General features: G+C 47.8%; 2 protein-coding genes across 2 annotated transcripts; both read left to right on the forward strand.

Moving 5' to 3' along the window:
• The first annotated feature begins 205 nt into the window (after window positions 1-205).
• Window positions 206-13,910, forward strand: ZDHHC4 (zinc finger DHHC-type palmitoyltransferase 4). Its single transcript, XM_032603959.1, is given in 9 exon segments — window positions 206-284; window positions 747-913; window positions 1,576-1,699; window positions 2,868-2,941; window positions 3,440-3,584; window positions 3,586-3,619; window positions 5,806-5,931; window positions 7,601-7,845; window positions 13,570-13,910. Coding segments are annotated over 8 exon segments (1,098 nt in total). The 5' UTR covers window positions 206-284; window positions 747-854; the 3' UTR covers window positions 13,861-13,910.
• Window positions 13,911-15,345: 1,435 nt separating this feature from the next.
• On the forward strand, window positions 15,346-27,698 carry C15H7orf26 (chromosome 15 C7orf26 homolog). The gene is made up of 7 exons (XM_032606146.1): window positions 15,346-15,836; window positions 16,278-16,499; window positions 17,638-17,657; window positions 18,537-18,703; window positions 22,805-23,329; window positions 24,124-24,163; window positions 26,883-27,698. Exons 1-7 carry the CDS (start codon window positions 15,645-15,647, stop codon window positions 27,082-27,084), a joined length of 1,368 nt encoding a protein of 455 aa, XP_032462037.1. The 5' UTR covers window positions 15,346-15,644; the 3' UTR covers window positions 27,085-27,698.

A 27,698-nucleotide genomic window follows, 5' to 3' on the forward strand; every position in this document is an offset into this window, starting at 1 on the left:
ACAGTCTCTTTGTAAGATTTCTGGCAACGGCTCTATAAAGTTGGACCTCCCAGCCGTCAGAGTTGACCACATTCTGGAGGAATCAAGGTGGGAAGCGAAAGACTACTACGGGGGCGCAGAACACGAACCGCAGACCCGCCCCACCAGCTGTCCGCACGCACCTCCGCCGGAAGTCGGCCTGGCCGACGGCGTCGCGTGATGACGTCACGCTTCCGCCGGAAAGTCTTGGGGACGCGCTCTAGAGGCGCGGACCAGGTGCGGCTGGCGCTAGGCTGGTCTCGGCGGTAAGTCCGCCTCCACTGGGCTGTTAGACACCTGGGCTGGCACAGGGCCCTTCGTCTCCCTGTTTGACTCGCCCTTCCCCTTTGTGTATGGAGCTGCAGCCCCACGTCCACCGCTCCCGGCGCATAGATCTGCTGCACCTCCCATCCCCCCAACCCCGGTTTCGGCTCCCGGGGAAAGCTCCGGCCAGGCCCACCCGCTGGGATCTTCGGACGGAGAGTAACATCGGGAATGCTTTTCTGTTGGGTCCCCAGCGTGGGCTCCTCAGGTATAGGGATAAACACCGAGATCCAAGGCTCCCGGGTTATTACTTCCCAATGAGCTTTTTGTCTAGAAATCTTACAGCCCCGTACATCCTGCGGGGTCTCAACATCCCTTGACTTCCAAATTCTTTTACACAATGTATTCCGCCCCTGACTCCTAGCCTGTCATATTATGTGAGGGTTGAATTGATGTCTTCGCAGCCAGATCCAGCTTCCTAGAGGAGCATGTCTCCTGCAGCTTTGGGTGCCACCTGTTGTGCCGGGCGCACGCCGCTGACAAGAGGAGATGCCGTTTTGGATTCTCCGTGAATGTTCGGAGGAGGAATGCCAGAGCTGCCGGCTGAAAACTATCCAAACAAAAGAAATATGTAGGCTGGGGACCCTGAATCACTTCGTGAGAATTGCTGCTCTTTGTTTCCTCTGTCTTATCTCGTGAGGAGTTTCTCGTTTGGTTATCTTAATTGGAAGTTCTGCCCAGAACCATATCTGCCAAGGCCAATATTAACCATTTCCAGTTTCTTAATACAGGCCTGTGTGTTGACTCTGGTCCCCCTGGGTGATCCCTGATTGTTGTGGTCACTGTCCTGGAGGGATCTTCATAGGACAGCATGCCTGATCCTGGCTGGGGGCCCCTGACTGCCTCTGGTGGATGCTTGTTCCAAGAGCAATGTCAGCAGATTCTTTTGGGTACCTTCATATCAGTGTCATTGTGAATATTTATATTCAGGGGAGTAAAAGACTGATTTATCGTTGTGGGAGGGAAGGGGGATGCATTTTGCATATTTCTTCCCCACTTATTTGGGATTTGCAGGCAGGAGATGCCACAAGGCAGACCACAGTGGTTTGATTAGGAAACTTTTGAAGGGTGACCAGGTGGGAAGCCCCACTGAAAGACAATTTGTGCTTGAAGGATGAAGAATCCTGCTTGGAGTCACTTAGGGAATTGGAGTCACTTAGGGAATTGATGTCTGAGAATATGTGTTGGACTGTATCCCTCAGTAATAGTCACACTCCCTCTGTTCCTTTGTAGCCCCAGGATGGACTTTCTGGTTCTCTTCTTGTTCTACTTGGCTTTTATGCTGATTGGTGTTGTTACGATCTGCATCTGCTCGAAAACCCATTGCTTTAAAGGCCTGGTCAGAAGAGGAGCACAGGTAACAGTGATGGTTGGAGACCACGGGATTTTGAATACCACCAGTCTAAAAGGCTCACCAGTTTTCTGTCAGAACAAAAAAGAGATGCCATTTTTTATTCGTTCGTTCACTTGTCCTTTCATTTATGGCACTTGCGGTATATTCGAAAGTCTCTCTCTTTCTGTTTTGTTACTGTTGAAAGTAATCTTTTTTAAACAAATTTATTTAATTTTCCTTTTTTTGGGGCTGTGTCGGGTCTTAGTTGCAGCACACAGGATCTTTGTTGAGGCATGCAGGATCTCTTCGTTCCGGTGCTTGGGTTTCTTTCTAGTTGCGGCGCTCGGACTTCTCTCTAGTTGTGGTGCGCGGGTTTTCTCTCTCTAGTCGTGGCGCGTGAGCTCCAGAGCATGTGGGCTCTGTAGTTTGCAGCATGCAGGCTCTCTCGTTGAGGCTCGTGTGCTCAATAGTTGTGGCACGTGGGCATGTGGAATGTTAGTTCCCCGATCAGGTAATGAACCCGCATCCCCTGCATTGGAAGGTGGATCCTTTACCACTGGACCACCAGGGAAGTCCCAAAAGTAATCTTTTGATGATGCTTTAAGAGAAGATAGCATTCTCAAGGTTGGCTGTTTTTCTCTAGAGTTGATGCCTGTAGTTGGGCATGGATGTGAGCAGTGTCTGCCTGGAGGGGCCTGATGGGTGAAACTGGGGGTAGTGTGAGTAGAAAGCTGAACATCGGGCTGCCCACACTCCTCCAGGGATCAAAGTGAGCAGAATTGGGGTGAGCAGCCTTGGGAAGGGGTTGGCCTGGTGGGGGGACCTGGGCTAATGCTCCGTGATCTGGAGGTGGACTCTGGAACCTAGGATTGAACCCAAGGCAGGGAAAGGCTACATTAACAGTTTACATCAGCATTACCTGATCCAGCCCCTCTGCTCACCTCTCTTTGCCTGAAGACCCTGACTTAGTGCCTTGTTTGGGGTCAGGATGGAAATGGAGGAGTTGACATCATAGGAAGGGCAGCTGAGGGAAGCCCTCCTCTTTATTCTCACTTAAATCTCTTCTCTGCTCACATGCGGAAACATGCCTTAATATCACCAATATTGCTGGCTGAAAGTGAAGCATCTAATTTGTTTAGGAGTGGGGAGAAAGAGAAATGAAACTGAATCTTTCTCTTTTCTTTTATTTCAGATAATTTCGTATATAATTCCAGAATGCCTTCGGAGAGCCATGCTAAGATTGCTTCATTACCTCTTTCATACACGGTATTTATATTTCAGAGTTTAAGTATTATCTTCTTTTCTGTTTCGATTATTAACTGTTGCTGTCCTCTAGCTGTAGGAGGTTCCTTGTTTGTTTCCAGCGTGATACAGGGAGGGATGCTGCAGGGATCAAGAGTCCTGGGTTCAGAACCTCTACTGACAGATAATCTGCCTTTTATCTCTGGGGTTTTGACATATCAAATTTTAAGTATCAATACTTAAAGAATGGGAAAGTATTGACGTGCGTTTCTGTAAAAAGAAATATATACTGATACTGAGACCTCAGTTCCCAACAAAGATGATGATGATAATAGATAACATTTATTGAGTACTTACTATGTGGTAGGTACTAGGTGAAATGTTTCACATGATTTCTAATGTAATTCTTACTGTTGTCTCAAACCCAAAGGAAGTGGTTGTCCGTTGGTTCACCTCCTGTAGTGTGGTGATTTTTTCACAGAGAAGCCCCTGTGAACAAGTCATGTACCTGTGTCCTTTCAGAAACCACACCTTTGTTATCCTGCATCTCATCTTGCAAGGAATGGTTTATACTGAATACACCTGGGAAATATTTGGCCTCTGTCGAGAGCTGGAGTTCTCCTTGAATTACCTTTTTCTGCCTTATCTGCTGCTGATTGTAAACCTGTTTTTTTTTTGCCCTAAGTTGTGAAACAAACCCTGGTAAGTTGAGGCTCTTAGTATAGAAAATGGTGACAGATCAACTGTCTGTCTCACTGAAAGTACTACAAACAAGTAGTGATCCCTCCAAGGGCTTTGCAGAAAATTTGGTATGTAGGGTTTGCATGATCTTTCAGTTTTGAATGGTTTCTAGTTTTTCTTCTTTGTCCCACAGATTATTTAGAACTATTTAAACATTATCACTTAATTGTGTTATATACAGAGCTTGCCGTCTATATGAAACTGTTTCTTTTAAAGTTGTTACTGATATTTGCATTATGCCCAGGCATGCTGTCAGTTTCTGTAAATGATCCATGTGTTCTTGAAAAGAGTATTATATTTTCTAGTCCTTGGGCACAGGCAACCATATAAGTCCATTAGATCAAGATGTTAATTATGTTCAGATTTTTTATATTCATACTAATATTTTTGTTTGATTACTGAGAGAGGTATGTGATCTCATCCTGTTGGTAGATTTGACAGATTTTTTCCTTCACATATTTTGAAGCTATTATATGTGTGTGTGTGTGTGTGTGTGTGTGTGTGTGTGTATAATAGTTATATATACTCATATTAGATGTATTCAAGTTTAGAATTAGTATTATCTCTTGAATCTTTTTTCAAAATACAGTGAGCCTCTTTGTTGCTAGTAATACTCTTTGCTCTCAAGTCTCCTTTGTCTGATACTCATTTATTATTACACTGTTTTTAGATATATACTTGCTAGGTATTTTTTTTTCCCATCCACTTATTTTAATAAATTAAATTTATTTATTTATTTAAAATTTTTGGCTGTGTTGGGTCTTCGTTGCTGCGCGCGGCCTTTCTCTAGTTGCGGTGAGGCGGGGGCTACTCTTCGCTGTGGTGCACGGGCTTCTCATTGCGGTGGCTTCTCTTGTTGCAGAGCACAGGCTTTAGCTGTGCAGGCTCAGTAGTTGTGGTGCATGGGCTTAGTTACTCCGCAGCATGTGGGATCTTGCCCCACCAGGGCTCGAACCCGTGTCTCCTGCATTGGCAGGTGGATTCTTAACCACTGCACCACCAGGGAAGTCCCCATTCCCTTATTTTAATCTTTTCTATCCTTGAAGGACCAAATGTCCATTAATTAATGAACAGATAAATAAAATGCGATATACCTATTCGATGGAATGTTATTCAACCATAAGGAGGAATGAAGTACTTATACATCCTATAACGTGGGTGGATCTTGGAAGCATTATGCTCAATGAAAGAAGCCAGATACAAAAGACCACATATTGTATGATTCCATTTATATGAAGTATCCAAAAAAGGCAAATCCATAGAGACAGAAAATAGATTAGTGGTTGCCAGGGGTTGTGGGATTAGAGAAATGGAGAATGACTGCTGAAAGGATTTGTTTTTGGGGTGATGAAAATGTTCTAAAGTTGATTGTAGTGGTGGTTGTACAACTCTGTGACTATAAAAACCACTGAAGGGGGGCTTCCCTGTGGGCGCAGTGGTTAAGAACCCGCCTGCCAATGCAGGGGACACAGGTTCGAGCCGTGGTCTGGGAAGACCCCACGTGCCACGGAGAAACTAAGCCTGTGCGCCACAACTACTGAGCCCGCATGCCACAACTACTGAGCCTGCATGCCACAACTACTGAGCCCGCGCGCCACAACTACTGAGCCCGCGCGCCACAACTACTGAGCCCGTGCGCCACAACTACTGAGCCTCCGTGCCACATCTACTGAACCCACATGCCACAACTACTGAGCCCGCATGCCACAACTACTGAGCCCGCACGCCGCAACTACTGAGCCCACGTGCCACAACTACTGAGCCCATGCGCCACAACTACTGAAGCCCACGCACCTAGAGCCTGTGCTCTGCTACAAGAGAAGCCACCGCAATGAGAAGCCCGCACACCTCAACGAAGAGTAGCCCCTACTCACCACAACTGGAGAAAGCCCGTGTGCAGCAATGAAGACCCAATGCAGCCAAAAATAAATAATAAATAAGTTAATTAATTAAAAAAAAACATTGGATGGTACACTTTAAACGGGTGAATTGGGTTTATGAACTACATCTCAAAGCTGTTAATTTAAAAAATAAATTATTTGGAATATTAAATACAGCAGTTTTAGTTGTGCTTTGCCAGGACAGATTGTGTGAACATCTGGTCCACTGTATTGCTCGAAACTGACACTTGTCCTTCCTTTTTTCAGGTACCATAACAAAAGCAAATGAATTACTCTTTCTTCAAGTGTATGAATTTGATGAAGGGATGTTCCCAAAGAACGTGAGGTGTTCTACTTGTGATTTAAGGAAACCAGCGCGATCCAAGCACTGCAGTAAGTCTGGTTCTGGCCCCTCCAGCTCTGCCCTCGCACAGCGGACAAGTGGGCTTCATCTGTAAGAGAATGTTACATAAATCTAGAAGCAGGGCCATTTGACCTCCAGACATGAGATGGCCTCTGTTGGTAGGGGATAGTTAGATAGTGGTTTCTTTGAGATACCTAGAGGTGAGGTCTTGTGTTCTCCTGTAGTGGGTAACCTTCAGCTCTGGGCAAAACAGCCCTTCCTTTGCCACATGGCAGTGCTTGCTGCTCAAGAGATGTTTCTGTAGGATGTTGTGTTTGCAGACTTCAGTCCTGGCAGAGCCTACTCTTCTGGGCAGTGGCCAAGATTCTAGATTAGTGCTGTCCAACAAAAATATAATGTGAGCCACCGATGTGATTTAAAATTTTCTAGTAGCCATGTTGCAAAAGTAAAAATAAATGGGAAAAATTTATTTTAATTATATGTCACTTAAGGTATCTAAAATACCATTTTAACATGTAATCAGTATAAAAATATCATTCGTGGATTTTTTTATATTCTGTTTTCATACTAATTCCTTGCAATTCTGTGGTTTTTACATTTACAGTACATCTCAATCAATAGATACTAATTTTTTTTTGTGTGTGTGGTATGCGGGCCTCTCACTGTTGTGGTCTTTCCCGCTGCGGAGCACAGGCTCCAGACGCGCAAACTCAGCGGCCATGGCTCATGGGCCTAGCTGCTCCACGGCATGTGGAATCTTCCCAGTCTGGGGCACGAACCCGTGTCCCCTGCCTCAGCAGGTGGACTCTCAACCACTGCACCACCAGGGAAACCTGACACTAAATTTTTATTGGAAATTCTTGATCTGTATTTAGATTTCATAAAACTTACAGTTGAAAGAGCTGATTCACATACCGAAGCTATTCTAGACATTCTTAAAAGTTTTTCAATGACTGAATCAGTACCAAAACATCATTTTTCTTGGGACTTCCCTGGTGGCACAGTGGTTAAGAATCCGCCTGCCAATGCAGAGGATACAGGTTCAAGCCCTGGTCCAGAAAGATCCCACACGCCGCAGAGCAGCTAAGCCCGTGTGCCACAACTACTGAAGCCCACACGCCTAGAGCCCATTCTCTGCAACAAGAGAAGCCATAGCAATGAGAAGCCCGTGCACCGCAACGAAGAGTAGCCCCCACTCACCGCTGCTAGAGAAAGCCCGTGCACAGCAACGAAGACCCAACGCAGCCAAAATAAATAAACCAGCATTTTTCTTTAATATCCACGTCTATATTGACATAATGGTTCGTCTTTATCAGAAGAATTGATTTGACTTTAAAGCAAAAGCATCAGTTTTAAAATTATGTCTGTCCAAGTTAATAAGTTCAGCATTATTCACATTGATCTCAAAGGAGCAATGCGTAACTGAAAAACAACTGTGAATTTATCAATATCAACAAAGTATTCTTTCAAGTTTCTCTTGTAGCCACATTTCAGGCCACATTTCAAGTGCTCATTACTCACATGTGGCTACTGTATTGGCTACTGTATTGTCCCCTTCGGTTCTGAAAGCTTGGTGACAGCAGCTGCCATTGACACTACCAGCTCATACTGCTAGTGTCAGTGTGTGAAACTCTCAGTAGGAGTGCACGGTGTCATCAAGGATCAACGCAGGGTTGTGGCTCCCCCATTTTTGTGCAGGTGTGTGCAACCGGTGTGTGCACCGCTTTGACCATCACTGTGTGTGGGTGAACAACTGCATCGGGGCCTGGAACATCAGGTACTTCCTCTTCTACCTCTTGACATTGACGGCCTCGGCTGCCACCATGGCTGTGGTGAGCACTGTGTTTCTAGTCCAGCTGGTGATGGTGTCGGACTTGCACCTGGAGACTTACATCAATGACTTCGGACACTTGCAGGTGGTTGACACTGTCTTTGTTGTTCAGGTAATTAATATTCAGGTAATTATGTTGTGGGCTGTATGTTTCTGACTTAAGGTTTAAAAACTGGGAAAAGGGCATTTGTTTTCTGAGTCAAAACATGAAGGCATTCCTTTTTAAAAAAATTGATATATAAATTTTAAAAATCAATATATAATTCACACACCATAAAATTCACCCTTTTAAAGTATACAGTTCAGTGGTTTTAGTATATTCACAGAACCACATAACCATCACCACAATCTAATTTCAGAACATCTCATCATCTGCAAAAGAAACTCTTATCTATTAGCAGTCACTCCCCATTCCCTTTTTCCCCAGACCCAGGCAGCCACCAGTTTACTTTCTGTCTTTATGAGTTTGCCTTTTCCGGTCATTTCACATAAATGGAATCATACAATATGTAGCCTTTTGAGCTGGTTTCTTTCACTTAGCATAATATGTTCAAAGCTCATTCATGTTGTAGCATGAATCAGTGCTTCATTCCTTTTTATGGCTAAATAACATTCTGTTGTAATCATTTGAGGAACCACCACACTGATTTCCAAAACATTTGCATCATTTACATTCCCACCAGCAATCTATGAAGGTTCCAATTTCTCCACATTCTTAACAATACTTGTTATTATCTTTTTTTTTATTATAGCCATATAGTGGGTATGAAGTGATACCTTACTGTGGTTTGATTTGCATTTACCCTAATGACTAATGATATTGAGCATCTTTTCATGTGCTCATTGCCCATTAGTATATCTTCTTTGGAGAAGAAAGTTTAAGGGAGAAGCAGCTCATTTTTATTTGGGTTGTCTTTTATTCTTGTGTTGCAAGAGTTCTTTTTTGTATTCTGGACACTTGACTCTTATCAGATACAGGATGTGCAAATATTTTCTCCCATTCTGTTGGTTGTCTTTTCACTTTTTTGGTAGTTTTCTTTGAAGCACAGAAGTTTTAAATTTTGATGTTCAATTCATTTTTTCTTTCGTTGCTTTTGCTGTAGTGTCATAGCTAAGAAATCATCGCTTAACCCAAGGTCATGAAGATTTACACTTAAATATTCTTTAAAGTATTTTATAATTTTAGCTCTTACATTTAGGTCTTTAATCATTTTGAGTTAATTATTATTATTTTTTTTTTTTTGTGGTACGCGGGCCTCTCACTGTTGTGGCCTCTCCCGTTGCGGAGCACAGGCTCCGGACGTGCAGGCTCAGCGGCCATGGCTCACGGGCCCAGCCGCTCTGCGGCATGTGGGATCCTCCCGGACCAGGGCACGAACCCGTGTCCCCTGCATCAGCAGGTGGACTCTCAACCACTGCGCCATCAGGGAAGCCCCAACTTTATTCTTTAGTTTGTGGATATCCAGTTGTTCCAGCATCATTTATTTATTTATTTATTTATTTATATTTTTGGCTGCGTTGCGTCTTCGTTGCTGCACACGGGCTTTCTCTATTTGCAGCAAGCGAGGGCTACTCTTTTTTTTTTTTTTTTTTTTTTTTTTTTTTTTTTTTTTTTTTTTTTTTTTTGCGGTACGCGGGCCTCTCACTGCTGTGGCCTCTTCTGTTGCGGAGCACAGGCTCCGGACGCGCAGGCTCAGCGGCCATGGCTCATGGGCCCAGCCGCTCCGCGGCATGTGGGATCTTCCCAGACCGGGGCATGAACCCGTGTCCCCTGCATTGGCAGGCAGACTCCCAACCACTGCGCCACCAGGGTAGTCCCCCAGCATCATTTACTGAAAAGACTATTCTTTGCCCATTAATTTACCATAATGTAAAAGTCAAAGCCATTCTTTAAAAACTCATTTGATTGCTAAAAGATTTCTATTTCATTTATGGGAAATGGCTTATGAGCAGTCTTTTTTTAGGTAACTGCCTAATCCTCCTTGAGTGTTTTTTTCCTTTTGTTTCAAAGAAAATAAAATGAGCAAGTGGGACGTATTAAATGAATGCAAGGTTGGCTCAATATTGGGAAATTGATTAGTATCTTATACAGCATTATTAAGTATTAGGAACAATGATATTATTTCTCTAGATGCTGAAAAGCCTGTCAAAAAAATTCAATACCCATTATAATAAAAGCACTTAGAAAATAGGAATTGAAGGATATTGTCTTAATATGATAAAATACACGCATAGTCCTAAAGCCTGTATCTTTCTTTTTAACTCTTATTTTAAAATAATGATAGATTTACAGGAGGTTACAGGAATCCTGTGCACCCCTGAGCTCCTCTCCCCATGCCAGAATCCCTATGCAACCACAGCGCAAAAGCAAGAAATTGACATTGGCACAGTCCACAGTGTCAGTTATATATGTGTTCGTTTGTGTTGTGTGTGTAGCTCTGTGCAGTTTGTCACGTGTAGCTTTGCGTAATTGCCACCACAACTCAGGTGCTCTTCTGTCCATCACCACAGACTCCCTGTGTTATCCCTGATACCCACATCCTCCTCCCCACCTCCCTAATGCCCGGCCACCACTCATCTGTTTTCTATCTTTGTTATTATGTTATTTATGGTTACATACATGGAATCCTACAGTAGCATTTTGTGATTGGTTTTTTTCACTCAGCACAGTTTCCTTGAGATTCATCCTAGTGGTTGCATGTATCAGTAGTTCATTCCTTCTTACTGCCGTATAGTTTTCCGTGGTGAGAATGGATCACAGTTTGTTTAATGAGTTAGCCTTTGAATGACATTTGGGTAATTTCCAGTGTTTGGCTATCACTGACGAGGCTGCTATGAACATTGGTTTAGAAGCTGCTGTGTGAAAAGAAGTCTTCAGTGTGATTGTTGGGTTGTATGGTAAGTACATTTTAAGTTTTGAAAAGGAGAACCACACTGTTTTGCAGAGTGCTTGTACCTTTCTACATTCTCCTCCCCAGGGACGGGGGAGTAAGTGGTTTCTCTGCATCTTTGCCAGGTTTATCATTATCACTGATTTTCACTTCAGCTGTTTTCATAGGTATGTCATGATACCTCCTTGTTGTTTTAACCTTGAGTAGTTTTTATTCTCAAGTTTTTTCCCAATTATGTAAATTTGTAATCATACTGAAAAGTTAAAAGAATAACAGAGTGACTACCCATATACCTTCCACCTAGATTTTAAAATTGTTAACATTTTAATCTGTTTTCTTTCTATACGTGTGTATATATTTCCCCGTATTATTAGAAATAAGTTGGAGACGATGTTGCTTCACCCCTAAATACCTGAGCATGCATTTTTTCAGAATGTCAACATTCTCATACGTATCTACAATTCTATTATCCCATGTAAGAAAAGTAATAATAAATCTATATACTCTCTAGTCCATATTCAGATTTCCCCGTTGTTTCAAGTATGTCTTTTATAGCTCTTCTACCTCCTTGAACCAGATTCCATTTTATAGTTATGCATTACATTTGAATATTATGTCCTTTTATTCTAAAATAATGCCCCTGCTTTTTTTCATTAAATTGACGTTTAGTGGTCTAGTTATCTTTTTTTTTTTTTTTTGCGGTATGCGGGCCTCTCACTGTCGTGGCCTCTCCCATTGCGGAGCACAGGCTCCAGACACGCAGGCTCAGCGGCCACGGCTCTCGGGCCCAGCCGCTCCGCAGCATGTGGGATCCTCCCGGACCGGGGCACGAACCCGCATCCCCTGCATCGGCAGGCGGACTCTCAACCACTGCGCCACCAGGGAAGCCCTAGTTATCTTTTAAAATGTCCCATGTTCTAGATTTTTCTTTTCCTAATTGTCATCTAATTTTTCTCTTTCTTTATATTAGTGTAAACTGGAAGTTAGTTCTAGAGCCTTGATTAGATTCAAGTTAAATGTTTTTGGCAAAAATGCTTCCTAGGTAGGGATGTGTATTTCATAGTGCATCCCATCAGGTGACATAGGAGCAGTGAAGCCCAGGTTGATTCATTGGTTTACGGAGGTGACCACCAGTTCCCTCCACTCGTGAAGTGCATTTTCCCCTTTGCAATGGGTAATCTTGTGTATATGGTTTTGTTTTTGTATTTAGGACTTTCTTTAGGATAGATTTCCAACAACATAAATACTGGGTCAAAGACTGACAACATTTATAAGTCTTCCGATATTTATATATGTTATCAAATTGCTTTTTAAAACCTGTGGTTAGAGCAGGGTGTAAGTGTTCCTTTCACTGCATAAGAGCAGGCATTGATGATGCCTGGGATGGGAAGTGCTTCTAGTTTGACAGAATATGGTTTACCCTTTTTTACAAATTACATTTCTTTCATTACTTTTGATTACTTTCCTTGTCTGTCAGTCATTGGTATATCGTTTTTTGTGAATTCTGCCCTTTAATTGTTTACCTATTTGATATTAGAATAACTTTTGATTTGAGGTCTTTGGATAATAATGGTAGTTCATTCTTGTTATATTTATTTTCTGTTTGTGTGTCTCATTTTTTGTTGTTTAAAAAGCTTTAGACATTCTTCCTCATCGAATCTGTCTCTTTTCTTTGTAACTTCAGTTAGCAAGTCTCGCCCATCGGGAGTTTTGATGGAGTTTTGATAAGTCTCTACTTCTTTTCTGCTAACTTTCAAAAATATTGAACTCTTTCAGAATTATTTGTCTATCATAAAAACGAACTTATACAAATTCAAGTAGTCCAGAACTTTTAGGGGTCGGGGGAGGTGGGAGAAATAAGTGAAGGTAGTTATTCCAGTTGAAAGATGAATAAGTCCTGGGAATGTAACGTACAGCATGGTGACTGTAATTAACAATACTGTATTGTACATTTGAAAGTTGCCAGGAGAGTAGCTCATAAAGGTACTCAACACACACAAATTGTAACTGTGAGGTGACAGATGTGTTAACTAATGTTATTGTAATCATTTCATTATATAATATATATAATCATTATGTTGTATATTACATGCACCTTAAACTTTCATAATGTTACATGCCAATTGTATCTCTACAAAGCCGGGGGCGGGAGAGAAGAAAATTTAAAACATCTTGGACAAAAATAAAATATAAACTGGGAATTATTCCCCTCCCCTCCCAACAGTTTCATTCTCCAGAGACAATCACTTTTATAGTTTGGTGTACATTTCAGGCTTTTTCTCTATGTTTAATTATATGGCCATACACTTTCATGGAGTTAGTTTTGTTTTTACACAAATAGGATTCCATTGTGATTTTTGCATTTTGTCTTTCTTGTTGGGCAATATATTGCCAACATCTTTTCCAAATTAGTACAGAGACACTGACCTAATTTAAAGGCTTCTTGTTGTTCCATAGTATGACTATCCCAGAGTTTTACTCTTCCTCCTGGATGGACATTTAACTTGTTTCTTTTGGGAAGAGGGGCTATTAAAATCAGTGCTACAGTGAATACCCTTGTACATGTATTTCTGTGGTCGTATTGTTTTCAGAGAGAGATTGATCTCTTCTGTCCGTCTGGACTTTATGTTGATGCATGAACTACGATCTACATTCATTTCTCTGTTTATTTTCTGAATAGCTAACTGGCATCATCCCCTGAGTGTCCTTCCCCTTTTCCTTCAATGCACACACTTAATTTATCCCATATGAAATTCTTCCTGGGAGGTTTGTCAGTGCTGTTTTTGGTTCTGATTTTGTGTTCAGTGGGTCAGATGTGTATGGAGGTGGGGGAGCTGGGAAGGCAGTTCTGAAGTGTATATGGACGTGACCATGGCCGGTGGTTCCTGACCCCGACTCGTGTCACAGCCTAGCTGCCTAACGTGTTGCTTCTTCTTTGCCCCCAGTACCTGTTCCTGACCTTCCCGAGGATTGTCTTCCTGTTGGGCTTTGTTGTGGTGCTGAGCTTCCTCCTGGGGAGCTACCTATGCTTCTGTCTGTACCTGGCCGCTACCAACCAGACTACTAACGAGTGGTACAGAGGTGCCCGAGCCTGGTGCCAGCATTGCCCCCACGTGGTCTGGCCCCCGTCAGCAGAGTCCCAGGTTTACCGGAACATTCACTCCCGTGGGCTTTGGAGCAACCTTCGCGAGATCTTTCTACCTGCTGTTGCACATTACGAGAGAAAGAAGAAATAAGAATGGGAAGAGTGTTACTGCCTTTTAAATACAGTATATGTTTATTTATACATATGGATACTTTCTTCTTTTTTAAAAAATTTTTATTTATTTGGTTGCGTTGGGTCTTCGTTACTGCACGTGGGCTTTCTCTAGTTGTGTCGAGCGGTGGCTTCTCTTATTGCGGAGCACGGGCTCTAGGCGCGCGGGCTTCAGTAGTTGCGGTCATGGGCTCTAGAGCGCAGGCTCAGTACTTGTGGCACACGGGCTTAGTTGCTGCGTGGCATGTGGGATCTTCCCGGACCAGGGCTCGAACCCGTGCCCCCTGCACTGGCAGGCGGATTCTTAACCACTGCACCACCAGGGAAGTCCTGGATCCTTACTTTCTAAGCATTGGTTTCTTTCTTTTTTCCCGGTTTCCACTGTGTTTATGAATTGGCTCTCAGTAGCTAAGGAAGGGAAGGGAAAACTAGTGTTTACTGAGTGCCTAAGCTTTGCCAGGTGCCATGCTAATAAACCCTGGGGCAGAAATACCCCTTGCTCATCCTCTGTTCATTCAGCCGGCTGGAGTGGAGCATCTCTAAAGTCCTGGTGCCAAGGGGCTCAAAGGTGAATTCCCAGAGGTTCCAGTTGACCTTGGTCTCCCACTGGGCTCCTGGACAGGAGGGGCCTTATGGCTGTGTCCCCTGATATGCAGGAGGGTCTCTGTGACTTGAAGTTGTCTCAGCTGCACCCTCTTTAATGTCCTTTCCATCTTTCCCTGGGAAAGGCCTTGGCTTTTTTCATCTCCTTGACCACACCCAGCATCCTCTCCTAGGCCCACCCTCAGGCCAGAATGGACCTTTTACAGAAGGCTCATTCCTGTGGCCTCTGGCCTGCCCTCCACTGGCCTCTTGTGACCACATTCAAGTCATTTCTGCCGTTTTTTTAAAATCCCAGGCTAGCCCCGCTGTTCATTCATTGCAGAGAGATGAATGCAGGAAAAGAGATTCACAGAAAGTGCTGAGGGTTTTGAGGTCGTAGTGGTCAGGCGCAGGAGACATGATTCCTATGGCCCTCCCAGGCTAGGCGGGGCCCACCTGGAGGGGGCTGGGGAATAGGGACTCGCAGGCAGGCAGGCATCATTTGTCGTCGCAGCCCCGAGTTCAGACTAGATATAGCGTTAAAGATGAACAAGATGAACGGCTGGGGCCTGAGCCACGGCCCTGCACCACCACCCTATCCTTGGAAAAGCTCCATGAACTCATGTGTAGGCTTTGAACGCCGCGCAGAGAAAGCAAGGGGAGCTCCGGGCGGGCCTTGCGGGGCTGGGGGGCGCGCACAAGACCTAGATTGCGTTCTCTGGTGGATGTGGCCCCCAGCTCGGCAGCTCGGGACCCGCTCGGCGGTCGCGGGGCCCAGGGGCGGGGTTCAGGGGCGGGGCCATTCCGCGCCCGCGGGCCGAGCCGCCAGGGGGCGCCCTCAGGGGGCGGGCCCTCGCCACCGCCTGCGCTTGGCCCTTGCGGGCCGCCGTTGCCGCGGTCGGCATCTGCCGCCTTTCGACTCTGCGGCATCGGGTTCCCAGGGCTCTTGGTGGCGCCGGAGTCGCACACCCGGGGCGCCCGCTGGCCGCCGGCGGCGGCGGTAGCCCCCTGAGCGGGCCCGAACGGGGAGCGGGGAGCGGGCGGGCGCCGCGGCCCAGGCCCAGGGTCGGCGGGCGGAGGCCGACTCGCGGCCTCTTTGTCTCGACAGCGGCGGGCGCGTCCGCGGGGCCCGGGGCGGAAGTCCCGCCGCGCTCCCGGCGCCCCGGCCGCAGAGGTGGCACCATGAGCGACATCCGCCACTCGCTCCTGCGCCGCGACGCGCTCAGCGCCGCCAAGGAGGTGCTGTACCACCTGGACATCTACTTCAGCAGCCAGCTGCAGAGCGCGCCGCTGCCCATCGTGGACAAGGGCCCTGTGGAGCTGCTCGAGGAGTTCGTGTTCCAGGTGCCCAAGGAGCGCGGCGCGCAGCCCAAGGTGCGCCGGGCGTCGGGCTGCCGCGTCCCCGATAAGTAAACTCCGGCTCCTTTTTCCTTCTCGGTGACAAGCGTCGGCCAGACCACAAACGCTCTTCGGATCGGGGGCTCCGTCCTCACCCTTGGCTTTGCTCCTTCAGCAGCAGCCAAAATGCCCGTTTTGCGGGGCTTGTGACAACCATGTCTCAATGGTGTTAAAGGAGGAGACTTTAAAGGCCTGTTACCGAGAATCTCAAACCGCTGTAGGTCATCCTGAGCCCCCTGGGGTGATGCATAATGACGTAGAATGGTATTTCTCGAGATTAACAGTAGAGAGTTCTCCGTGGGACCCGGGCTTTAGGGAGGTGAAAAGTTCCCTGGTGAAACCAGTGTTTTCTGTTTTCTCACTGTGTGAAATTAATAGGCCGAATTTCTCATCGCTTCTCCTGGATTTGTTTTACAGAGATTGAATTCACTTCAGGAACTCCAACTTCTTGAAATCATGTGCAGTTATTTCCAGGAGCAAACCAAGGACTCTGTCCGGCAGATTATTTTCTCATCCCTTTTCAGCCCCCAAGGGAACAAAGCCGATGACAGCCGAATGAGCTTGTTGGGAAAGCTGGTCTCCATGGCAGTGGCTGTGTGTCGAATCCCAGTGTTGGAGTGTGCAGCCTCCTGGCTCCAGGTACGTCTCTAGAGATAGCATCTCTGAGAGTCTCTGAAGAGGTGTTTCGTGTCAGGAAGTTTAATTTAATTGGATTTCTAGAGAGGTCTTTTCCATGTGTTATCTCCTTGATGTTCCTGCCCTGTATGCTGATACCCCACACCTGTATATACAGGTGATCACCATTCTTGGGAAAACAGTAGTTTGTAACGGTAAATGAAGGCTCCATCTTCAGAATAAGTGAAAATTAATTTTTCTTAGTTGAAAACAATAAGGTAGGATTTTGAAAACAGCTATGCATGCAGTCTCAAAGATTGGATTCTTTTTTTTTTAAGGTCACTATGTGTCAAACTGTGGCAGTGTTTGCTTGTTTTTTATACAGTTAGATCAGTAAACGTGGGAGTTGTTCCGGGGTGCCATTTCAAAGCTGATGGCTCTTCTAATGGATATGGACATAGGAGCCTTCTACAGTGTTTTTAAATATCTAAAAAAAAAAAAAAAAAAAGTATTTTCATAGTAGACTTCGTGTTAGATAGTTTTTTGGAAGATCTGTTTTGCTTTTTTGTTACTCAGAGTTGTTGAAAAATTCATAATCCACTTAGAGTAATTATTAACTCAAATTTTTGATTAACATCCTCAGCTAAGCTAACAAAATTTACTACATTCCGTTTTTCAAACCTGTTTCATTCCCAAGGACTTGACATCATTTGGGTTTTTTTTCAATTTATTTAAAAGTTTTTCCTGTGATCTTATTTATCTTTAAAATTTGGCTAGTAAAAATATATTTTGTTCTTTGTAATACACAGGTAAATCTCAAGGGAATCTGTACCTTAATGGCCACCATCCTGATTTATGGGACACCTGAATAAATCTTGTGTGTTGTATTTAATGTCAAGTTTATCTCTATCCCTTGACAACCTGATGAAGTCAAGTTTAGCATCTTGAAATTCATCATATAATTTTCCATTTATCTCTCATGGTGCTGTTGTGCTGGCATTTTGGCAAAGTGAAAGCAGATGTTAACAGCAGGAAAGGGTCTGGTGGCTTGGGTCAGGGTTTGCCACACTGGGGTGTAGGGCTGCAGCTTCCTCCAGAGAAAAGGGTGGAGATGGCTGGTTTGGTGCGTGAATGAACGATCTGGCCTGATGCCTCCTTGCAGTTTGCCCTGCAGGCCGTGTTGTAGCCCTGAAACTGTAGCATCCTGAACAACGGTTAAATGTCGCTACAGATGGGCATCTGAGTGGGAAGGAAAAAGACGGGAGGGTGGTGATGTAGGGTTCAAAAGTATTAACGGAATCCATAATAGGAAAGGACCGTAGGAAAATTTGAGAAAGTACTGCTCTAAATCATGTGATAGTTCACAGACTCTCCTAAGTCACATCAAAGTGGTACCAACTGCTAATTTTACCTCTGGAGTCTCACCTGTAGGGTTACAAAAATTGTCGTTTCCTCACTTGAAGTCAGGAATGATTTTTTCTGAAGTAAACTTCAAAGGTCGGCAGGCCTTTTCATGTAAAGGGCAAGATAGTAAACATTTTAGGCTTTTCAGGTCATATAATCTTTCTCTTTTTTAAAAACAAATATTTGTTATTTGGCTGCTCCGGGTCTTAGTTGCTGCATGCGGGATCTTTGTTGCCACGTGCGGGATCTTAGTTGTGGCATGCAGGATCTGGTTCCCTGACCGGGGATCGAACCCTGGCCCCCTGTGTTGGGAGCGTGGACTCTTAGCCACTGGACCACCAGGGAAGTCCCTCGGATCATATGATCTCTGTCACCCCTACTCAGCTGTGCCCTTGTAGTGCAGGAGCAGCCTGAGACAATAGCAAACACATGAGCAGGGCTGTGTGTTTAAATAAAACTTTATTTACAGAAAGAGGTGGCAGGGTGGGATTTGGTCTGTGGGCTTTCGTTTGCCAACCTCTGCTTCAAAGTAAGCTGTTAACGTCTTCTTCCCTCTTGGAAGGGGTTCTGCCAGTTCTGATCTTCACCGCGTGTACATAGTTGCTAGTCTCCTGGCTCACGACACCTGTAGTTACACGGACTGTGGCTTCTTTCCAGCGGACCGCCTGTGGTCTACTGTGTGCGGTTAGCCAGGGCCCTCGTGGATGACTACTGCTGTCTGGTGCCGGGATCCGTTCAGAACGCTGAGCAGATGTTCAGTGCCAGCCCTCGCTTCTGCTGCCAGTTCATAACCTCAGTCACTGCGCTGTATGACCTGTCGTCAGGTAAACTTTAAGCAGATTGTTACCCTCACAGTGGCTTCGGCCGATTGCTAGTTGTATTTGCACTGAACACCCAGCCAGCGGATGGCCTTTTTTTTTTTTCTCTCTCTGAAATGTGTATTTTATTTCAGGCTGAAAGCTAAAGGGATGGGCCACGTGCACCTCTGGAATTTGCTAACAGGGAACTTTCCTTAGTGAGTCCCATTTGCCTGACTCAGAATGGTCCAGGTGGCAGACAGCTAATAAGCAAGGGTCTGGTGTCTGGGACAGATGTGGCTTTCTCCCCAGACATGACCTCCTTTTTTTTTTTTTTTTTTGTGGAACACACCACTCAGCGTGTGTGGTCTTAGTTCCCCAAGCAGGGACTGAACCCGTGGTCCCTGCATTGGAAGCACAGCATCCTAACCAGTGGGCCACCGGGGAAGTCCCCATGACTTGCCTTTTTATTCCCGACTTTTTATTTTGAAAAATTGCGAAACTTCAGGAAAGCTGCAAGAATGTTACAACAAAGGTTTGTGTATCTCTCACCGAGGTTCCCCAGTTATTAACATTTGCCATGTATTCTTTTTTTTCTCTTTTCCTTTTGCTCTTTCTTTCCCCTTCTCTCCACATACACACTCACAAGTATTTTTTTCCTGAACCCTTGAGCTTGTTGGCAGTGTCAGGTACCAAGTACTTAAATGTGTATCTAAGAACAAGAACATTCCCTTACACAAACATGATATCATTAGCACATGTAAGAAATTAAATACTGACAGAATACTTTTATCGCATATATTTAGCCGTTGTTCAGATTTCCTTGATCGTCTCAATAATGTCTTTTATAGCCTTTTTCCCCCCTTTTGAGGGACCAGGAGAATTCGGGATCCAGTCAAGGCTCATACATGGTTGTTACGTCACTTTAGTCCTTTTAAAATAGTTCCCACACAGACGCAGAGAATGGAATTGAGGACACGGGGAGGGGTAAGGGTAAGCTGGGATGAAGTGACAGAGTGGCATGGACGTATATGCACTACCAAATGTAAAACAGATAGCTAGTGGGAAGCAGCCGTATAGCACAGGGAGATCAGCTCGGTGCTTTGTGACCACCTAGAGGGGTGGGATAGGGAGGGTGGGAGGGAGATGCAAGAGTAAGGAGATATGGGGATATATGTATACATACAGCTGATTCACTTTGTTATACCGCAGAAACTAACACACCATTGTAAAGCAATTATACTCCAATAAATATGTTAAAAACAAAAATAAAACAGTTCCCAGCCTTTAAAAAAACTCTATGATATTGACATTTTTTGAGAGCTCAGGCCTGTTGTTTTGCAAAATGTCCCTCAATTTAGTTTTGTCTGTTTCCTTATGAAAGGTTCCAGTTAAACATTTGTGGCAACAATATTACCCAGGCCGTGATGTGTCCTTCCTGCGCCGGGAGGCAAGCGTGTCTGTTGGCCTGTGGGTGATGTTCTGAGACTTCCTTAGCAAGGTACCAGGAGAGGGCCTCAGGGAGGCCATTAGATGGCATTTGACTTCAGCTGGGAGAAGCCCACGTCCGTCCTCCCTGTCCAGCAGCAGAGCCCTCTGGACCCCCAATAAAGAAAACCAAGAGAAGTTGACCAGCTCCGGTTGAATTGTGGCAGGGGTCTCAGACCCCACCCACTGGGCCCTGCTGCCCACTTTCCACCCCCAGGAGTGGGTTCCAAGGAACATGGATTGACAGGCACTGAGTCCTTCTACATCTGTGTCCTTGAATGACCCCCACAGCCCTTGCGGCCCCTGGCTAGGGCTGCTGCCCTCGCTTTGCATTTGGGGAAGGTACAGGCCTCGCCCTCGTGAGCAGCTTTCTCTGCAGAGGCAGACCTGAAGCCCGCTGTTCTAGTTCAGGTTCCTCCTCTGCCCTCAGCTCTGGCCGCTCAGAGGGCTGGCAGGCAGCCTCTTTCTTCTCCTGGTCTAATAGCTAACCCAGCTGCTGGAAAGCCTTAACAGCATTCTCCACTTTTGTTCAGTCCAGCATTGGTCTCCTGCCAGCACCCTGATTGTATTTGATTCTCCTTTTATTTGTAACTCTCTTCCTTGCCGTTAGACTTTTTAGTTCTCTTGAGAAAGTTCGCGTGGACCTACCATGAACGTTTAAGTGCGTATCATACCCGCGCGTAATTGCATACTTTGCTTTCGTCGCTGCGTGCTGCTTGCTGGGATGGGTGGCAGGGCTTGTAGGCGTCCCGCTGCTGGAGTGGAGTCTTCCCTGGTGCTCTCCTAAGAGGCTTCTCAAGAGCTCTTAATAGCTAGGAACGGTATTTAGGCCTTTTATGTTCCCATAGGAAGGATTTGCAGCATCGTAGTTGCTCTCTCAAGTCATCGGTTATTCCAGGGCGACAAGGACAGAAATTGGCCTTAACATTGGGAATGGATTCATTAACATATGGAGAAGGAAATAATGTTCAGAAAATACCACTAACGTTCTAGGATGGACATGAGACGTGGTATTTTTCTCTTAAGTCAGTTTGCCAGTCTGACATGTCAAGTCTTTTTTTTAAACCACTCTGTCGAGGTAGGATTGACGTAGAGAGAGCTATATATTTATATGTACAATTGGATGAGGTTGGAGATACGGAAATCCCTGGCTCCATAGTGGTGGCCCAGAGGGTGGGCCTGAGTCCGCTGGCAGCAGGGTGCTTGCCGCTGCTCTTGGTACTGTGGCTGACGGGCGTCTGTGCCTCCGAAGCTGTGAAACGGAAGGGGCTTACCTAACCAAACAGAACACCCTCTTGCCCCAGTGTCACAGGGAACCTGGGTCTCTGCATACGAAGGTTGTGGAGATTATTCACGCAAGTACACACACTCACGTGTACTCACCGAGCACACGTGTACACAGCATGTGTGCATACGCCACCTTCAGGCTCTGGAGATGCCCCAGCTAGACGTGTGTGGGGCGGGGGAGGGGCTGGGTTGCTGGAGGAGCGGGCCTGAGACTGGCGTGTCCCAGACAGAAACGTTTCGGGGAGTCAAGGGGCCGGACACAGGGTCACCAATGTTTATTTTGCCAAGTAAAGGTCATAGACGACAACTCCCTCTTGTCACCGTCATTTCGTAGCAGAAGGGAAGGGCGTGGGTCAGCCCCCAAGCAGTAGACAGTCCCAGGGGAAAGACCGGTGTCTCCTGAGGAAGAGAAGTTGGAGACTTCACACCAACACGGGGCTCACTCTGCCCCTCAGTCTCTCTTCTCATGCTTGGCTCTGGACCTCAGCAGCCCGGAAGGGGCTCTGTCATCCCCAGCTTCATGAGCTGAGGTGTGCACAGCCCCAGAGGCAGGAGGCTGAGGACCCGCTCCCACGCAACACACAGCCTAAGGGCAGTGTCCGCTGACCCCAGGATGGGCGGTGTAGCCTAGTGGTAAGAGCTGGGCCACCTGGGGTCGGGTCTGGGCCCACCACGTAGTTTTAATGAGTCTGGAGAAAATGATTTAACATCTCTGTGCCTCAGTTTCCTCATCCTCTGTATAATAGATAGTTTGTTTGAGGATTAAGTGAGTTCATCTGTGGTAGGACTTAGCCCGGTGCCTGGCACATCATAAACTCAGGATAAATATCAACTTTTGTCTTTAAAGTTACTGTTCTCTGTCTTGCCATAGAATGTACTAGATCTCAGGACTCACAGGAGGCCAGGCCTTGCTTAGAGGTTCCAGGTTTGGGGCTGGGATGGCTCCTGGCAGCGGACAGATCGTTGTCTGGACTTTGAGCTGCTCCCTGACGGCCCCTGTAGCTGTCACCGTACCACCGAGGGGACACCAAACACAGGGATGAAACCTACTCACAAGGGAAGGGATGAAGTGTGGTGGTGGTGGTTCTGGACATAGATAGTGGATCACAAGGCATAATGGAGTTCTAGGGAATTGTTGGTTTAATGTGTTGAACCCAACCATGGCCAGGCCTTCCTAAGTCGGGTGAGAGCCCAGCCCTCTCGGAGGGGACGTTCCAGGAAAGGAGACAGAGGGTAGGTGAGGACAGAGGTGCGTCATCCGGCTGTCAGGTGATGAGTACTGTGAGCTTGAAGGTCTGTCTGTCCCTGTCTCCTGTCCGTGGGGCTGAAGACCCTTATGACTTTGTTTTGCAGACGATCTCATCCCACCGTTGGACTTGCTTGAGATGATTGTCAACTGGATTTTTGAGGACCCGAGGTTGATTCTCATCACTTTTTTAAATACTCCGATCGCAGCCAATCTCCCAATAGGATTTTTAGAGCTCACCCCGCTCACTGGATTGATCCGCTGGTGTGTGAAGGCCCCTCTGGCTTGTAAAAGGAAGAAGAAGCCCCCCTTAACCAATGGCCCCGTCACTGCCAAAGTCGCCAAGGACTCGGGGGGGACGGACAGAGACCCCCACCTCTTGTACTCGAAGCTCCACCTCAGCGTCCTGCAGGTCCTCGTGATGCTGCAGGTGCACTTGACTGAGAAGAACCTGTACGGCCGCCTGGGGCTCATCCTGTTTGACCACATGGTCCCGCTGGTGGAGGAGATCAACAGATTGGCGGATGAACTGAACCCCCTCAACGCCTCCCAGGAGATCGAGCTCTCCCTGGACCGGCTGGCACAGGCTCTGCAGGTGGCCATGGCCTCCGGAGCCCTGCTGTGCACGCGAGGTGGGTGATTGCCTGCCCAGGCCTCCCGGGGGCGGGTCACCACCACCCGCCGGAAAGAAAATCGGGGCTCCTGGACGAGGGCTGTTTTCCGCTTTTAGGACTTCTTTACTCTCAGTGAACGCAGGGTAGGTGGGCGGAAGTTGCAGGACGTGCCCAGGTCGGATCCTGTGGCCGTGGCATCTGGGTGTCTCCCGGCTGTTTTGCCCAGGCCTGGGGATGCCTCCAGAGCACAGATAATAATGGCTTAATCTCCTTCCTCTCAGGGAACCTTTTCTTTTTCTGCAGTTCTTTTGCATTGCGGCATAATTTACATACAATGAAATGCACCTGTTTAAGTGCAGGGAACATTCCCATCACCTGTTCAGAGGGCTCCTTAATTCTGCATTTCAGTGCTTGAACTCGCCCAGAAGAATGATCTGATGCTAATGACACACTTCTGTTTGCTCTCTGACTGCTGGCTCACAGACGTTGCCTGAGGCCCATGCAGTCCGTCCCTGGAGATGGGTTTCCCTCTTATCTCGCTCTTAGCCTTGGGCGTCTGATCTGTTGTCTCTGGGCCTTTTCCCAGCCATCTGACAAATTGCCAGTAGAGCTGCCCCCTTTCCTAAGTGACGTCTTCTGTTGAGGGCGTGTGTTAAAGCAAAACTGGAAGAAAAAGAGAGCCCCGCTTCTAAATGGTGCTAGGAAGGTGAGCATCAGGTACTGTTACTGCCTCGCTAGCATCCTTGAGCATCAGCAAACCTCACCTCGTCATCTCCAGGCCGTTCCTTAATTCTGTGTCTCCTTCATTTCAGATGACCTGAGAACCTTGTGCTCCCGGCTGCCCCATAATAAGTAAGTATCCTCCCAAGACTTCTAGCTGGGTGGGGGCGGGGGTGGGTGAGGGAGTGGTGGGGTGCAAGGCAGGGCGGACCCCTTGTCCTGGCTTCTTGGGGAGAGCTGGTTTGCAGGGTCTAGAGCGTCTGTGAATAAGGGGCCCCCCAGAACCTGACAGTAAGTGGGGGAATGGATGTGATAGCATAACACAGGAGAGGAGGCCCAAGCAGGGAGTCCATCAACGAGGTAAGAAAAGTGGCCATCCTTCTGGGCGTCAAGGAAGAAGCCAGAGTGAACTCGGGGGGCCTTTACTGCTCACTAAGTCAGCGTGCGTGTGGGTCGTGGTGATGGTGCGCGCACGGCCCTCAGGGAAGTACTGTGTCGGTTAGGCCAGCGCCTTGGTCTCGGGTGGCACAGACCGGGTTCTGAGCGTGGTTCTGTCTGTGGTTTGCTGTGACGCCGGGGCTGACTCTTTTGCCTTGGTTTCCCCCCTTGTAAAATGGGGACCGTAATTCACCTGCCTCCCAGGGTTGTAGTGAGGTATAAATGAGGTGGTGTTTGCAAAGTTGTTTGTCCACAGCACACGGGAGTCTCTCCGTAAGTGGTCGTTATTGTCCTAATGTGGGGGGAAGCAGTGGTAATAGTGGTGAAAAGCAGGAACTGTGTGGTCATAACAGCTTCTGGTGAGAATTCCACCCCTACTACATCCTATCTGTAAGACCTTGGGCAAGTTCCCACTACCCCTGTTTTCTCTATAAAATCAAGAAAACAATAGTACCTGCCTCGGGTCCCCCTGCCTCCCCTGCCCTGCTCCCCTCATAGGAGTTTTGTGAGGATTAATTGAGTAAAAACATAGAAAGCACTTAGAATGGTACTTGACATGTAAACAACCTTTTCCTTTGTGCACAGCTTTTATGTAATGTTTAATGCTTTCAGGGCATTAAAATGTGATAGGGTATGAATCATTTATCATCTCAGTGTTACAACTAGGGGTCCCCATGGGAATCCTCTGGAACTTCTAACAGCTCCGAGGGCCCCCCACCCCCACCCCGCCAGGGGCCTGTAGCTGCTGCTCCAACGTACAGCCCTGGGCCCCAGTCCCCCGGGGCAGCCTGACACTGACGTGGGGAAAGAGTGGCCGCAGTCGCTTGGACTGCCTCTTTGCTTTCTGATTGTTCCTTTGGTGTTAATTGTCTTCTGGACTAGACCAGAAAGTTCCTGAAGCCCCTCCTCTCTGTGGCAGGGTGTGCAGGTTCAAACAAGCACGTGACCTGCATTTTGCCTCTGCAGTGTATTCCCTCCTTAGACTTACTGATTTGTTCGCTTAGTTTCCTTGAATTTCTTACCCAGAGTTATTAAACCGTAGTAGTTATTAAAACGTAGTGAAGAGAGAAGAGCTTCAAGCCAGTAAAAGGCACCAGCTTTCTTTACACCTGGGTTTACTGCCTGAGCCCCTCCTGGGGGCCCAGGGTACCAGACTTTGTACTTGGCGGGTGGGAGAGAGTGAGGGTCACTCTGCCAAAGACCTAGGCCCGCCCTCCGCTTCATCTCAGAGCTCCAGGAAGCAGCCAACCGTAGTCAGTCGCCCGAGGGTGAAGTGGCCCGGCGGGGTGGGCTTTCGCTGGGCCAAGCAGGACAGCATGCAGGGAAGGTGTGGCCTCGTGGGACCGGGAAGCTGAGGGGCAAGTGGTGGGCAAGAACGGGACCTAGCAGGCAGGGTTTGGTGATGTGGAGGGACAGTGTACACACTCGAGAGACAGGACCCAGCCAGAGCCACGGCCCTGGGTGAGGCTGGGAGAACAAAGCACAGAGGCCAGGGGATCCAGGGGGAGGGCAGGGCTGGGGAGGGGCCCTCTGTCCTGAAGGGGTGTAACCAGGGGAGTTGGTTATTTCAGGCCGAGTCCGGACAAGCTAGAGGTGGAGAGAAAGTTAGGCTCTGCTGATCCTGCTGAGAGGGGAGGGTGGCATTAGATAGGATGAGACTAATGAGAGGAAGCTCTTCAAGGGGTCTCAGAAGGGACCAGCATAGGAGGCGACATTGAATTCAGGAGCGGGGAGGACTTCCTGGAGGCAGAGGCTGTTGAAGTGCTGAACCACGGAGAGCGGAGCGCAGGCCAGGGTGGGAGGGGGTTGGGGAGGAGAGTGGGGCCGGAGGGGGCCCTGAAAGTGGGTGAGGGCTGGGTCCAGGCCGGGGCCATTCCTGAGGACTCCGGACATCAGGGTCATGTGAAAAGACACCTTCTGTGTGGCTTTGCTTGGAATTCAGTTAGGACTCGGTCATTAGGAGTGACTTGGAGAAGCGTGGCCCTCTGTCCTTTTTGCTGTGGCTCCTCAGTCACAACCCCCGAAGGTGTGGACAGGTGAGGCTGACACCAGTGCACACCTGCATGGTCCCCAAGCCACAGATGCCAAGGCTGTGTCCGGAGCTTCTGTGGACTACAGGCCCCCTCCCTCCCTCCCCATCGCTGCCGGCAGGATCCCGGCTTTTCCCACCACGGCCCCTCGCCTCTCCGGGCCCCAGTCTGTCAATACATCCCGCTGCCTCCAGGTCATCCCCTCCTGCTGCTACCCAGCCATGAGCCACCCTCCGTCCTCCCTGGAAACTTGGTGTCTGTCCCGGCACAGGAGCAAGGACCACCACGGCAGCCTAGCCTGCCCCCCACCCATAGCGCCACGGGTCGGGCGGATGCCACCATTGGCACCGTTGGCATCCTAACCCTTCTCCTTGTGTTTGCAGCCTTCTCCAGCTGGTGATCTCGGGCCCCGTGCCGCAGTCGCCGCACGCGGCGCTCCCTCCCGGGTTCTACCCTCACATCCACACACCCCCGCTGGGCTACGGGGCTGTGCCGGCCCACCCTGCCGCCCACCCTGCCCTGCCCACGCACCCCGGGCACACCTTCATCTCAGGCATGACCTTCCCGTTCAGGCCCATCCGCTAGGCTGGCCCCCGCGAACCGCTGAGTGGCACCGTGCCTTCCATGCCTGGTTGGAGGAAGCCTTCCCAGGAAAGGATGACCGATCCATAGGAGAGGGCTCGGGGGGCAGCCGGGCGGCCCCTCCTCGCTGCAGAACCACAGAACCGGGTCGGTGCGGAAGTTCTGTGACGTCGCCGTCCAGGCACCTCCTACCCGTCTCATTCGTAAAAGTCCAGATGGGATCGATGAAAGGAAACGTCCAGCCCTCTGCGGAGCGATGCGGGCATCTTTAAAAGCTGCCAGGGCTGTGAACCTGTGGTCTGGGGTGTCACTGCGGACACGCGCCCTGAGCCTGTGCTGTCGGAGCACTGGTGGAGGAGCAGCGTGTACGAGTCCATGTGTCTGGCCTCCCTCCTTGTGGATGGGCTGTGTCCCGCCAGGAGCACAAGGCACTCCCATGGCTCCGGGAGCGCAAGGCTGAACCGCCGGCATGGCAAGCTCTCACCCAGCACTTGGTCCCCACGGGTCGGGGGAACCTGTGAGCGTGGCCCCCATCAGTAGGGAAAGGAACGTCTCTGTTTTATTGGGGTCTCTAAGTTTTCCTTCCATATGTTCAAATAAATTTTTTCTAAACAGTT

Source organism: Phocoena sinus, chromosome 15, assembly GCF_008692025.1.
Source record: "Phocoena sinus isolate mPhoSin1 chromosome 15, mPhoSin1.pri, whole genome shotgun sequence".
NCBI lineage: Eukaryota > Metazoa > Chordata > Mammalia > Artiodactyla > Phocoenidae > Phocoena > Phocoena sinus.

Excerpts from the sequence above, each read along its gene's own strand:
- C15H7orf26 (XM_032606146.1), top strand. The coding sequence starts at position 15,645 with ATGAGCGACATCCGCCACTCGCTCCTGCGCCGCGACGCGCTCAGCGCC. Across the intron at positions 17,658-18,536 it reads TTTGCCCTGCAGGCCGTGTT|CGGACCGCCTGTGGTCTACT; the intron begins GTAGCCCTGAAA and ends GCTTCTTTCCAG. Across the intron at positions 23,330-24,123 it reads AGCCCTGCTGTGCACGCGAG|ATGACCTGAGAACCTTGTGC; the intron begins GTGGGTGATTGC and ends CCTTCATTTCAG.